The sequence below is a fragment of the Osmia bicornis genome, chromosome 14, assembly GCF_907164935.1.
Source record: "Osmia bicornis bicornis chromosome 14, iOsmBic2.1, whole genome shotgun sequence".
In the NCBI taxonomy this organism is placed as follows: Eukaryota; Metazoa; Arthropoda; class Insecta; order Hymenoptera; family Megachilidae; genus Osmia; species Osmia bicornis.
Window position 1 is genome coordinate 6,377,295 of NC_060229.1, and position 13,805 is coordinate 6,391,099.

General features: G+C 36.5%; 3 protein-coding genes across 4 annotated transcripts; 1 reads left to right on the forward strand and 2 right to left on the reverse strand.

Moving 5' to 3' along the window:
• Nucleotides 1-1,179: 1,179 nt before the first annotated feature.
• On the reverse strand, nt 1,180-3,452 carry LOC114879527 (ataxin-8-like). 2 transcript variants are annotated; one of them, XM_029194518.2, is made up of 4 exons: nt 3,279-3,452; nt 1,760-1,790; nt 1,451-1,664; nt 1,180-1,342 (listed from the first exon to the last, which is right to left on the reverse strand). In XM_029194518.2, exons 2-4 carry the CDS (start codon nt 1,782-1,784, stop codon nt 1,228-1,230), a joined length of 354 nt encoding a protein of 117 aa, XP_029050351.2. In that variant the 5' UTR covers nt 1,785-1,790; nt 3,279-3,452; the 3' UTR covers nt 1,180-1,227. The 2 variants fall into 2 exon arrangements, with proteins under 2 accessions (XP_029050351.2, XP_046144618.1); XM_046288662.1 differs by having other exon boundaries at nt 1,455-1,664; nt 3,279-3,447.
• A 1,811-nt stretch (nt 3,453-5,263) lies between these two features.
• On the forward strand, nt 5,264-13,742 carry LOC114879526 (protein N-terminal glutamine amidohydrolase-like). The gene is made up of 7 exons (XM_046288664.1): nt 5,264-5,518; nt 5,958-6,207; nt 6,345-6,506; nt 9,718-9,871; nt 9,996-10,266; nt 10,391-10,557; nt 11,475-13,742. The coding sequence occupies exons 2-6, from the start codon at nt 6,101-6,103 to the stop codon at nt 10,543-10,545; spliced, it is 849 nt and encodes a 282-aa protein (XP_046144620.1). The 5' UTR covers nt 5,264-5,518; nt 5,958-6,100; the 3' UTR covers nt 10,546-10,557; nt 11,475-13,742.
• LOC114879525 (isochorismatase domain-containing protein 2-like) lies at nt 6,920-8,242 on the reverse strand. Its single transcript, XM_029194516.2, has 4 exons — nt 7,886-8,242; nt 7,608-7,751; nt 7,337-7,522; nt 6,920-7,259 (listed from the first exon to the last, which is right to left on the reverse strand). Exons 1-4 carry the CDS (start codon nt 8,012-8,014, stop codon nt 7,107-7,109), a joined length of 612 nt encoding a protein of 203 aa, XP_029050349.1. The 5' UTR covers nt 8,015-8,242; the 3' UTR covers nt 6,920-7,106.
• Nucleotides 13,743-13,805: the final 63 nt, after the last annotated feature.

Below are 13,805 nucleotides of genomic sequence, written 5' to 3' on the forward strand. Positions count from 1 at the left end.
TTCATTATATCTTAAAAAAAAAACATATTTCTTAAATAACTTTAAGACAACAAGCAATAAACTGGAACCTCTGTTTTTACTCATTCGAAAAAAGGCTAGTAGCCACGGATACCTTCAGCGAAACTAAAATTTATATAATGATCTAATTTGCTTGGTGTGCATACAATTACTGGTTTGCAATTGTTTTTTAAGCACAGAAGCCATGTTGTCATATGTCACTTGTATTTCTATATGACGTAACAATAAAGACATAAAAATGTCCGGGGCTACCCGCCTTTCCCCTATGTGTTCATCTATGGATTCCTTAAAATGATAGTGCATGTGCATAGTGTTTTTATTACGTGTTTGTGCACACCTATGAGGATTTTTTAATGCGTCTTATGGTGTGGTTTCCTATGTGTCTGTATTATGTGATTTGGCATGAGTATACGAATATATAGTGTGTTTTATGGAGTGATTATTTATGTGTTTTGGTATACTTTTGCAAATGCTTTATGATGTGGTTCCCTAAATGTTTTGACATTTATTTAAGGATTTATTAATGTGTTTTATAGTGTGGTTCCCTATGTTTTTAAACATAATTTTACAAATGTTTTATGTTGTAGTTACCTATGTGGTTTGACATAGTTTTACAAATGTTTTATGATGTAGTTACCTATGTAGTTTGACATAATTTTACTAATGTTTTATGGTATGGTTAGTTATATGTTTTCACAAATGCTTGCAAATATATTACTCTGTTTTATGATGCGGTTATTATCGTGTTATTTTGCATGCGCATTTTTTAATTTGCTCCTTTAATAAATTATAATTACAATAAATATAAAATAATTTTAAACAAAAAATACAACTGACTTCAAAATGCGCTAAAAGGTGTTTAATAACTTATGTATACTTCATTTCTACAACAAAATGCATTAGAAAGTATGAAATAATTTCTATTTCATTTATACAAATACCCAACAGCTATTAATAAAATCTATTTATTCGTTAAATAGTATACTAAATACATTTATTAAAAATTATTAAAAATTATTTTATTTTATACTTTTTCAGCGCAACTTGAAGTCGGTTGTACTTTTTGATAATAAAAATTATTTTAATTCATACTTTTTTAAAAAACAAAATATATACTAATTGAGTTGAGTCGGATAATTAAATAAAAGAGAACAATCTGAATATTAGTTTTTTAATTATTTTTATTTTTATTTATTCGTTTATTTTAAATTAAAATGAAAATTTAAATATCGGCCGCCCCTGCCACCTCTGCCGCCTCTCCATCCGCCGCGCCGCCATATCTCGCGGCGGAGGCGCCGCTGCCACCCTGCAGCCGTTCCTCTTTCTGTAATGTAAAATTTGAACAGTTACTTAGGTCATGCATTTGAGAATTAATTTTCTATTATTTATGACGCAAATGGATTAATTATTTGTTTGATAGGATCTGTGGTACCTACTGCGCTTTGGCTTCTCATTTTTATCAGCCTCCTCCTGCTGCTGTTGTAGGGATTGCTGTTGCTGTTCTTGCTGTTGTTGGGGTTCCTGTTGCTGTTGTTGTTGTTTTTGCTGCTCTTGTTGTTGCAGCTGCTGTTGCAACTCCTGTAACTGCTGCAGCCGCTGCTGCAGCTGCTGCTGCAATTGCAGCAGCACTTTTTTTACTTCCTGTTCTGAAAGCAAAAAGAGAAATATACATATATGTTACATGCATCTTTTTGAATCATGCAGTATATTCATTTTCCATTGAATTTGGAATTATACTTACGATTGTTCGTTGATTCTTTGCCCATCTTTTTCTGAATAAAAAAGGTTTTATTAATTAATAAAAAATAATCCGTTCGCATTTGTGGATAAAGTTCTGAAAAACACTCACCCTCTATTTTTTTGAAACTCAGTATTCTTACGTTTTTTATACGCTGATTACGAATATCGTCATGTTTCGTCTCGGTCTAATTTTGTCGAACCGATCCGATTGAGAAAAAGGATAAAAGGATAAAAGGATTTTTCTCGGTCCTGTGTTAAACTTTAAACTTTATTGCTCCTCTCGCGGTCTTCGTCGTACAAGCCTGAGCTCACGGATTACAATGAATGTTTCGTCGACAACTCGAATCTCACACTCATAGCGTGATTGCGAAGCAAGCGTTGAAATTTATCATTTCTCAGGTCGAAGTATGAAAAACAGTCCTGCGGGACGCGGGGCCGATCGCATAAGGACAATGCTACCGAACTTTATTGACGAGCTACTAACGCTTACATCGAAGCTTTAAATATATAATATTGAACAAATATCATACTAAAATTTGGTGACTACTTGATTTTCATGGTAAAATAAAAATTATAGTTTTTTACGTTCATCTCATACAATTGTTTCTCACAAGCGGAAGTGGTACTGCCACAAAATAGCAAATCCTAATATCCTGATGTAATTGAATAAACAGATCTACGTCTAATTTCTTAACACGTCGCCGTCACAAAAATTTGCAAATAATAATGTTGTTTAAAGAATTTGTTATTATTTCGCGAAAGCGCTGCCGGCCGCCTTACAATGGCCAAATAGTTGCCAATTTTTCACTATAATATTCGTAATCAGCGTATAAAAAAAGCGTAAGAATACTGTGGTTTAAAAAAAATCGAGGGTGAGTGGTTTTCAGAATTACACCCAACCAAACCACCAACCATCAAGGGTTAAATTAATATGCAGGATGTCCGGTATCTAGCGGCACAAGCGAGTAGGGGGTGATTCTACGTGAAAAATTGAATCGAAAATGTGAAATAAAATTTTTTCATATGACGCTTTATAAAAAATAAGTTTGAAAATTTGTCGAGTACGCGTGCACTTGGACCAGCTTCAGCTCAACGGATTTCATTGTAGATCACCTTCATTCTTGTTCGTAAACGTTGTCAATAGATCGATGGACAGATTTCTAGAATTCGTCTAATTTATGAACTATTGGAAGTGATGTCCACGTTGTTGCAAACATAACTGTGTTCTCCTTATTAAATTGCAATTTTAATTGTTTAAACGCTATAATAATTTTTGTTTTAATTGTTCAACACTCGTCGTGTCCGTCGAACTGAAGCTAAATCAAGTACACGTGTACTCGATAAATTTTCAAACTTATTTTTTTCGAAAATAAAGCGTCATATGAAATAATTTTATTCTACATTTTCGATTCCATTTTTCACGTAGAATCACCCCCTACTCGCTCGTGCCATCAGTTACGGGACACCCTGTATATATAACATATATTAAAATGAAATATTGCTTGTTATTTGGTACTTACCGTTCGACAGCAGCTCGCTTCGATTCAAACTGAAGAAAAATCTGTTACTTCTAAAGGAAGAGAATGAGAGAATTGGTGGGGCACATTCTATGATCGCACGCATTGTTTCGCTATTGCGTCGTATGAATCCACGAATATCGTGAAGTTCCTACATTGTTTGAAGTTTACCGACTGCTTCGAACGTAGAAAAGGACAGCAAATGGAAAAGAAGACGGAGCGAAAACAAACCACTCTATGTCTGTAAAACAATCCTAATGCAACGATGAAACTTTTCTATTTCTAATTTTTTTGCTGTGAAACTTTTATCAACAGATTTGTGATATTTTTCTGATTAAAATAAGACCAAACACGACGTAAATCGGACTAGTTTTGTTATTAATCAATTTAAATTGATCCAGTCAATCATTAATAGCCAATTAAAGTAAAATTAAACCGATTTATGTTGTGTTTGGACTTATTTTAATCGGAAGAACCTCAGCAATCCATTGGTACTATCTTTTCCAAGGTACGACAAAAATTAGTCCAAATGTAATGTTCTTTACTGGATGCTGATTTGTTTTACTCGCGGCATCCCTTTATAATCCATCTATCTCGCTTTCTCGCGTAATACGTATTCTCTTTCCTTGTTTACGGATCCGAAGCTCCACTGGGCTCGTTGTTCAAAATATCGATTTTTATACCATATCCAAAAATCATCGAAATCGAGAACCCTGATAGCCAAACCTGCGCATAGCAGATTCTGTCGGATTCCTGTTACATGGTTTTGTAAGCAGAATGGCTATAGATTTGATGCAGGATCTGTTAAATACAGTTATTGCAGCAGATTGGCGTCAGAAACCGAGCAGATCCCGCTAACATAATCTGTTGCCAAATTGGAGGCAGAAACAGAACAGTCAGCGCGCAGACTGTGATGGCAGATTTGCGGCAGATTGGCAGCAGATCCTGCAACTTATTGTTTATTCAGTTATTATTTTACTTATTATTATTATTTTATATACAACTTATTATTTTTTATTCAGTTCTTGTATTTCTTCAGAATGTTATATATCAAATATTCTTATTTTTCATATATTTATTTAGTATCGATTATTACAATAATTGTATTATTGTATTACAATAAGAATGTAATACAATTATAAGGTAAAATATAATTGTTTTCCAAGCAGCACCGACGATATAATTATTGTACTGTGGCAAAGCTAAATCATCTCGTTGGTGGTATAACAGTTTTTTTCGGTGGTAGAATGGGTAATATCACTATTCTACATTATCCATCATGGGTGAACTTTACTTTACCGGACCCAAAATTTTGGACTTTTTTTTTTTTCAATCTATAGTTTTTGATGCGGAGAATCCAAAAATGCAAGTCTCAACTTTAGGAATCCAATGGTTCAAAAGTTATAAGCATCTAAAGTTTGATATTTTTAGCGCATTTGCTACGGTACTGTAACGCCATATTGACTTCTTGTCCAATGAACGGTGTCGCTAGCTGCAGGCAGATTCATCTGGGTGCCGACTACTTTGGCGGGTACAGTCAAACCGTACATTTGATACTATCTCAGTTAGTTAAGTTTATATTTATTTTACAAACAGACTGTACTGCCCATGTGAGAACCAATCAGGTTATACATATAAGGCAATATAGCGTCACAGTAACGTAGCAAATCCGCTAAAAATGTAAAAGTTTACACGCTTATAACTTTTTAACCACTGAATTCCTAAAGTTGAGACTTGCATTTTCAGATTCTACACAAAAAAACCTATCAATCAAAAAAAAAAAAAGGTCCAAAATTTTGGGTCCGGTAAAGTAAAGTTTACCCTCCATCATTCCTATTTACCGATCGTACCCCAGGCCCACTGGGCCCACTTGGCGGGCCGAACTTTAACACAGGGGCTGGCAGTCTTTAACAGTATCTCGTCGGTGACTGGGCCCACTTGGCGTGCCGAAATTTAACACAGGGGTTGGCAGTCTTTAACAGTATCTCGTCGGTGTTACAGTGCGAAGTGTTTCAAATTTGCATACTAGTATAGCAGACGGCGCTCGTTCTCGAGACACAAATTGAAAAGCATGTCTAGCCTTTATAGATCTATAGTCATTGATCTGAAATTGTTTTAGGGTTATGGAGTCCACGGATTAACAGTACATATTTTGGTTCGCTGTTTGCGAACCAAATATGTTACATATGATATTATGCCATGTCACTTGATTCCTGAACTACTGGACGTAGTTTATGTCGCAGGTGATTTTAACCACCTTATAACTCGTATTGATTTTTAAATACGGCGTCGGCGCAGAAATTTATATAATTTATTACATTTATAATTATTCTAATTTGTTAAAATTATTCAAAAATTCATTAGATATACCATAGAAAATTTGTTTCTTAAAAATTTTTCATAAAATTGTTGTGAGTTTTACAAGTCAACAATGTGCTATTAATAGGTATCAAAACGATCCATCACATATCAAGCAGATCAAATTTAAACTATAAGATGTGTAAGGATGTTTATCCTACAGAAATTGCAACTTTTGAATTTCGCGGACCGATAGTATGTTACATATGAACAATTAAAAGAACTATTTATAAGGTCCTTTTAGTTTGAAAAACATATTGAAATAATTAATAACTATTATAGAAATAATACTTAAGTTAATAAGATTTCATTTTTTTAAACAAGATAAAAATAACAAGTCCAACTATTAGAGTAGTACTTCAGTTAGGCCTTGCAAAAACGCGGTAAAACCTTGTACAAAAGGGATCCTTTACCGGTCATTTCTATTGTATCCTTCATATCGACGAGAAACATTTTGTGAGCTCATCATGACTATGGTGAATAAAGCAGCAGTGCTGAAATTTGCAAAAATAACAGACAAGGCTTATGCACCTATGAAAGGATCAAAATATGCTGCTGGATTTGATTTAAGAAGGTACACAAACACGTTCAATTTTTTTGTCTAAATAAATATTTAACGTAATGATTCGGCTTCTCATTTGTTTCATGTTATCTGAGGAGTAGTCAGTATTAGTAGTATTTAAGAGTATTATGTGTATACCTTTTCAACAGTGCATACGAATATGTCGTCCCAGCACGTGGTAAAGAGTTAATTAAGACTGACTTGCAAGTCGAAGTTCCTGATGGCACGTACGGAAGAGTCGCACCTCGTTCAGGACTAGCGTGGAAGAATTACATTGATGTAGGTGCCGGCGTTATCGATGCTGATTATCGGTAAGTTGTTCAAAATTGATTGAAACATGTGATTGATGCAATGATTGATTAAATATCGTATATGTATATGTGTATGTGTATGTGCTCAATTCTCTAAAGTTACAAAGTTAAGAGCGTGTTTCCAGAAAGTTAGGATGCATGTGTATGTGTGGTCGTAATATATCTACGTCAAAGATATTGAAATCTTATTCTTTTTTTTTAACACAGGGGAAATGTAGGGGTAATACTATTTAATCACAGTAACGAAGACTTTAAAGTCTTGCCAGGAGATCGTATAGCACAGTTAATTTGTGAAAAAATCACATATCCTGAACTTGAGGAAGTTCCTACTTTAGATAATACAGATAGAGGAGAAGGAGGGTTCGGTTCCACAGGAAAAAATTGAAATAAAATACAAAGTGTTTTTTAGATTTATTTAGTTATATGTTCACTATATTTTTATATTTTTGTATCTTCACCTACAAGGTATTATTATTCTAATAAAAGAATAACAAAATGATGATGATGATTGATCATTCAGCGATAATAGCCATTATATACTTTGTATAAAAATATTCTTTTCTAATGATCTGGCACAATACAGTTGTTATCTATTGCAATTTACATTTTTGCAGTAGGAACAAGGCCTGTGTATTGTGTTGGTGTTTTCACCAAGCTTTGTACATTTTTAAACTCTTTGTGTTTTGCATCTCCTAAGAGTTTAAAAATAACGTTTTCTGAAGTAGTTATGTGACATCCCATCTCTCTCATCCTCTATCAAAATAACATAAGTTAAGTTACAGTATCCATTTTCTCATACCTGCTACTATTTCATATTTTACTATCATTACCTCTAATGCCAGTATTCTGTCTTCTTGAGTACGAGAGGTACAGCAATCTGCAACAGTATGTACTTCATACCCGCTTTGTCTTAAGTCAATTGCTGTATTCTCTATGCATACATGGGCTTCAATGCCAATAAGGATGATCGAATCTGGTTTCTGACCAGAACAAATTGTAGACAGTTCTTTGTTTATCTAAGGTAAATAAAAAATGTTATTAAAGAACAGGCTCAAAATGATGTGTGTTTCTGTGGAGGAAGAAACTCCATAGAGTCCATACTTCAGGTGTACACATGCTAAATTGAGTCTTTTCAAATGGTCCCTTGGCACCAGAGATATCAAAATTTGGAATTGTTTTTCCTAAAGCCTTTGGATTTTGCTCAGAGACGATCATGGGTACATCCAAAAGTTTTAGCGAGTTTATCTGCAGAAATGAACATATAGTTAACCAATGTAATGGTACCTTGATTACATAACCTCGCATTTCTACAAGCGTTGCAAAATGGAAGTAAAGATTTATATGCCATTAACTTGTATAAATCCTACATCAATATTTACCAATTTCGCCGAATTCTGTGTGATTTTATCAAATTCGTACATCGCCTTGGCGAATCTTTCTTGTACATCACATATCATCAGAACACTTTTACCCTGCTTTAGAACTGCTCTGGCAGCGTTAATTGCCATTATTTGTCACGATAATGTATACAAATTAACGTGGGATATTAACCACGATATTGAATCGTTACAGAAGAAGAGCAGTCCGGCAGAAACGAATTTCTATGTATCTCTGAGTGTAATGTGCGTCCACGTTTGTGACGCACGTGATATTATTCTGCGATATTCAAAGTTCATGGTCAATCTTAGCATTACTAACTTTAGACGGGTTGCACTTGATCGATTGCAAATGAACCCTCTCGATGCGCAAGCGATACAATTAAGTGCGTAAAAGAACACTTTAATAAGCAACATTGTGAAATATCTTAGATCTATACCGCTGCATCTGCGATACCATTAAGTTCCTCGAGATGCCTTCTACGATCTCAAAAGGTCTTCCAATTCTACAGGTGCGTGTATTTCCCAACCGTTAAAACGTTTTATGACAGTGGTAGAAAGAGCTATCATCTGTTGCGTATATACATAGATACGTCATAAAGGTATGGAATTGAAAAGAGTACGGGCAACAATACGTCTATAAGTGTATCCTATTGGAGGCATAACTGAATGGCTTGAAACGAGCATGCACCGACAGGATCAATTTGTATAATATATTTTCTAACGTATCGTGGTGCGTAAAGTTTAGTGATTTAAATCGACTGGTTTGGCGCGTGCGTATTGCTGCAGCGACCCAGGTGCGAGTGGAACATAGGAAGGCCAGATAGAACAGCAGCGACGAGCGGACGAGCGGTAGTCAAACAATGCTGTTCCGAGTAGTCGGATGCATAGGGTCGTTTTGAGTTTGTCAAGCTGATCAGGCTGATACCCGACCGAGTCGTTATGACGTACGCGTACGGTTCGGTACAGAAATTGTGCACGTTCTAACGTTTCAGGCCCGTGTTGCATCCGATTCCGCAGATCCTGTACATTCAGCGAGTTTGTAAACAAAGAATGGCCGGAGAGCCTCGTGAGACCGGGCACACGAAGCCGCTGGTGCAGCTTTTTCCTAAAGCATCAGAGTGCGTGTACACGAGTTGTTATTGGTAAGTTGTACAGCGTGATTCGCACGATGTCGTACGAACGAGAAAAACGATCGACTTTCAACGAATAAACGTGTCGTATTGCGGTATATACCCGCGATGGATCGATACGTTGCAGTGGTACAGAGACGGCAGTGCGATATGCTGCCGCCATCTTTGAAACGAATGAAATAACCACGAATCACGGTGCACCGTCTGCTCGACTTTAAAAACTCCCGCGCATATCGTGGCCAGTTTATTGGTAGAATCACGATTTTGCCTTTGTTATCCTTCGCTCAGCGGGAATATACGAGCACACGCTCATTTTGTTAATTAATAATGCATGTATGTTGCTGATAGTTTGCACGATATCATCGTCGACAACATGCATTCTCCCCGCTTTGTTTCATTTTTTCTTCTAATAACCAACACGCACCGCACCAACCAGCCGTATATTAATCACCTTTGCGTATCCAACAACCTCATTTCCATCGACTATCTTACGCAACTTCAACCACCACTATCTTCCTATCTACTAGCACAACGTTTCATAAACGTTATTAGCTAGACACCAGCGAGACACCGTTTTTATTTTGCTTTTTGCTCGCGTCATTACACTGCACCGTATTGTGTATCTGCATCGAACTGAACGGGTGTTTGACGTATCATCGAACGGTAAAAGTCAATCTGCAAGAACGTACTGTATCATTCTAGCGAAGAAAATGTGTGGAAGCTCTGTCAGGATGTAGCCACGAGACACGGATCGGAATTACAACATTGTTACGTTGCCTTCGTGAGCAACGCCTGGCGTAGCGTACCGCTTTGGCGACAACGAGCAGGAAAGGATGAGGATAAGCTCGTAGTTTGGGTTAGTCAAAACAAACAGCAAACGGACAATAGAGCTCGCGATATTTCTCGCTTATTAAGCCTGTACATAGTCGCTTTTAATCACGGTACTATATGGATACCAACGTGTCTGTTTGTATCCATAGGACTTCCATGTAATCCTTATCTACGCACCCGACGAAAGGGCGGTCGTATACGATTTAGATAGCGTGTTGCCGTTTCCCACGCATTTTTGGAAATACGCGATGGAAACGTTCAGATCGGACGAAGTTGTGCCCCCGAAGCATCACAGAAGATTCCGAATGGTCCCGGCCAGTGTGTACTTGAAAGAGTTCGCGTCTGATCGGCATCACATGAAACGGGAGGATGGCACATGGATAAAGACACCGCCGGATTATCCGCCGATCTCAACACCAAGTATGTTCATCGAAACTAGATTAAAGGATATGAAGTTTCTGGCAACAGTGTTTAAAATGAAACATTTCTGTTTTCTCTTTTGTTCTTTTTTTCTTTTTTTTTTTTCTTTTTGCAAACATTCCAGCGTGCAAGGATAACTTGGATTCGTTTATTAACATGGATCCAGGAACCGGGTTCGGGGTTGTATTGACTTTAGAGCAATTATTCGACCGATTTCATAGGCCAAACGCGAACGCATCTGCTACTCGTACACCTCAGCCTCAAGCAACGCCGACTTAAGTAAACTGCTAAGTAAGTTCCGCAGGGTAACGACCGTTTCCTTCGATTTCCAATGACAACATACCCATCGCATCGTATGGCCTAAGGGAATTGGTTAGGTGCATGTACCTTTGCCAGCTGATACGTGTACATCGGGTCGAGAAAAAAATTTTAACGATAACATTTGCCTGGGTTAGATTGCAGTTTCCCAGGTAATTGATCTCGACTATTTTATCGGATAAATCAAGGTCGGAGAAGACGATAGGAAGTGTCCCGAGGTCGATATCACGTGGCGTTACAAAGTTATGGCCATTTTAAGCTAAGCTAAGCTAATTCAAAGGCTAGCTTTTATAGCTGATGAGAGCTAAGCTAAGCTAATTCAAAGGCTAGCTTTTATAGCTGATAAGTTGTGTTGGGTTAGGTTAGGTTAGGTTATTTTTTGGATTCGAAATTATTGGAAAATTTTTGAAAAATTGTGATTTTTTAAAATGGCCATAACTTTGTAACGCCACGTGATATCGACTTCGAGACACTTCCTATCGTCTTCTCCGACCTTGATTTATCCGATAAAATAGTCGAGATCAATTATCCGGGAAACTGCAATCCAACTTTTGCCTGATCGTTGTTGCTAATCGTTCGAAATCACAATCGTTTGTTTCTACGGGCAAAGATACCTTTCTTTGGAATCAATCGATTGTTTTTGCCAGACATTCCTGAATTTACACAAATTTTGTCTTTCGCCTCTAACTTTTGTCCGTTCAAAGTATAAGTTGGTTGAAACGTTTCAAAGCGAGAAGAGAAATTGATTTGGCTTGAATCGCGTTTGTGCTACTTCTTTTCTTTCCTTTATAATAATTCTCGATAACTCTATAACGCCTGTTATTGTATTTCTAGAAGCTATATCTATTGATACGTTTGTTTCCTTCCATTTTAAAAGGCTTTTTTTGCAGAGCCTTCCGGAGACAAGCCTGGTCTCTGTCGTGTGCTACACGTGTTACGATCGACCATATGTATATTCCAAGTTTTCAGTCGTGATTTTATATATACAAATACATATATATATATATAAGTGTTCTCTTGTCTTCGTACCATACGTTTATCATAACGCGTGAATCTTTGTCACGGCTTCGCTCTATCGATGGTATTTATCGTTACGATTAATTGTGTCAAAGACTGATGTATCTACGGACAATTTCCAAGCTCGACGTGAAAGAAAGAAAAAAAAAAATACAATTTTTTTTTCCGAACAATATTGAATCTAATTAGCTCGCGTTCTTGGCACAGACGCGACTAATGCGCTTATTATGATTATTATTATTAATTATTATTCTTATTATTGTGCAATTTGATATATACATAATAGTAAGGGCAAGAACTTAATCTTTGCGAGATAAACGTAAATGATTACGATTATTGTAATTCTTGTGATACTTTACACTTTCTACTTTGAATACCTACGCTGTACTTGTCTACTGTTTGTACTAAAAAGAAGAAATGAAAAACAAGAAGAAACAACTGATTCTTAATGCGATCGTGCGTTCGCTTGTTGATTATTTAAATCCAGATTCGATTAGGAGTTAAACACCTCCACACGACCAATTTGTCAACATCGAAACGAATTTTGACAACGAACGCTCGAAATCTCTGAAACTTGATATATTTAACCCTTTCGCTGCGAGAGATTAAAGAAGTTTGCCAGCCTTATAGTTATCAGGAACAGTTGGATGTCTGTGGATGCAACAGCAATGGAAAGGGTTAAGAAACTTTTCGACACAAATTATCTTTCTCTTTGAGAGACGCAGATTGAATAACTCTACAAATAGCATCAGATTGACGGTAGATTTTTTAGCGAATTTGCATTGTCTCGCTTCGAAATGATAATCAACGAGCGAACGCAATCGAACTATCGGTTCCTCGGACTCCCGAATAGAGTCGCTCGAGGAGAGGAAGAGGAACCGACAATCAGGATCGATAGTTTAAGAATTCGTCCACTCTTTGCCTTCCAGAATCTTTCACTAGATCTCTCTTTGTCTTTATCATCGACATGTGTTTTTTCTCCGATTCACCTATATCATATATTTACTATATTTGCATACGTACTTGTAAGCCAACCGTGTCTGCGACTCGGAGACAGCCGATCGGGCGTGATCGGTGGACACGGGACAAGTCTCGTCGCTTTTACACGAACATCGTACGTGGAAAAACCCGGGACCGATTTTTTTAGCCTGTAATACCTTCGATTACCAGAGAATAGAAAAGAAAAGAAGAAGAAAATGGAAAAGTTGAAAAAAAGACCTAATCTCTTTATCGTTCAAACTATTACTAAATATATTATATCAGATGAAATTATTATATTATCAAGAAGATGATGATGGTTATTACATATATATTGTATACATACATATATTTATCAATATTCTCATATTTATTATATTGATATATATTTAATTATATTGTATCAATTTCGATACGCCGATAAGAGGAGGTTTGGTCAGAAACGTTTGCGTTCGAACGACACGTTCTCTTATCGTTTTCATTCTGCGATATATCATATTGTACGATTTGAACGATTCTCGCATGTTCACGAGGAGAATTGAGAAGAAAACGAAAAACGAGGAACGACGATACCTCTTCGTCTTTCGAGTCTACGATAAGTTACAAACGAACGGAACAATCCGTTCGTCTCAGCTTGAAATTTTATCAATGTACTTTTTCAAATCTTTATAAACCGCGACCATCTACGCTCCATGGTCCTGTCTCCTCTTCCTTGGTCGGGTGCCATGTCTCAAAACGAAGAACGAATGCTTCCAAATGGTAATCGAAGTTCAATTATCAGTGAAACGATTTCACTGGCTTTGTTGTTTATTTTTATTTATTTTTTTTTTTTAATATTCTTTCTCGACATTTTTGTCCTTCGATAAACTGTCCCTTTTCTTATTTTCAGCGCCATCGATTTTTTCTACTCTCTGTTCGACGTGTTTCACTTTAACGAAGATAACTTGATGTTTGTTGATAACGATACAAGGGTTTTCAAGTTTTTGCTCATTATGCGCACAGTATTTTCCGGCGTACGTTCGATGATCCGGTTAGAACACTGTTGAGATATTGTACCTTTAGGGCATCGGAGAATTTTCAAGGAGAAAGCGACGACGCGCATGGATTTTCAAATGTATATTGTATTCAATTTGCAAAAATATATAATGTATAATTACAGAAGAGTTACATAAATGAATTATGGTATTCGACACCCCAGAACGTAACTCACGCACTCATCGAGTATT

What these genes read in the sequence shown, in the direction of transcription:
- LOC114879527 (XM_046288662.1), bottom strand. Translation starts at nt 1,784, where the DNA reads ATGGGCAAAGAATCAACGAACAATC. An exon ending in CAAAGAATCAACGAACAATC is followed by an intron (nt 1,665 to 1,759) that starts GTAAGTATAATT and finishes TTTTGCTTTCAG; the next exon opens with AACAGGAAGTAAAAAAAGTG. An exon ending in AAATGAGAAGCCAAAGCGCA is followed by an intron (nt 1,343 to 1,454) that starts GTAGGTACCACA and finishes TTTACATTACAG; the next exon opens with AAAGAGGAACGGCTGCAGGG.
- LOC114879526 (XM_046288664.1), top strand. Translation starts at nt 6,101, where the DNA reads ATGACTATGGTGAATAAAGCAGCAGTGCTGAAATTTGCAAAAATAACA. An exon ending in GCTGGATTTGATTTAAGAAG is followed by an intron (nt 6,208 to 6,344) that starts GTACACAAACAC and finishes CCTTTTCAACAG; the next exon opens with TGCATACGAATATGTCGTCC. An exon ending in TCCGCCGATCTCAACACCAA is followed by an intron (nt 10,267 to 10,390) that starts GTATGTTCATCG and finishes CAAACATTCCAG; the next exon opens with CGTGCAAGGATAACTTGGAT.
- LOC114879525 (XM_029194516.2), bottom strand. Translation starts at nt 8,014, where the DNA reads ATGGCAATTAACGCTGCCAGAGCAGTTCTAAAGCAGGGTAAAAGTGTT. An exon ending in CACAGAATTCGGCGAAATTG is followed by an intron (nt 7,752 to 7,885) that starts GTAAATATTGAT and finishes TCATTTCTGCAG; the next exon opens with ATAAACTCGCTAAAACTTTT. An exon ending in ACAGAATACTGGCATTAGAG is followed by an intron (nt 7,260 to 7,336) that starts GTAATGATAGTA and finishes TTATTTTGATAG; the next exon opens with AGGATGAGAGAGATGGGATG.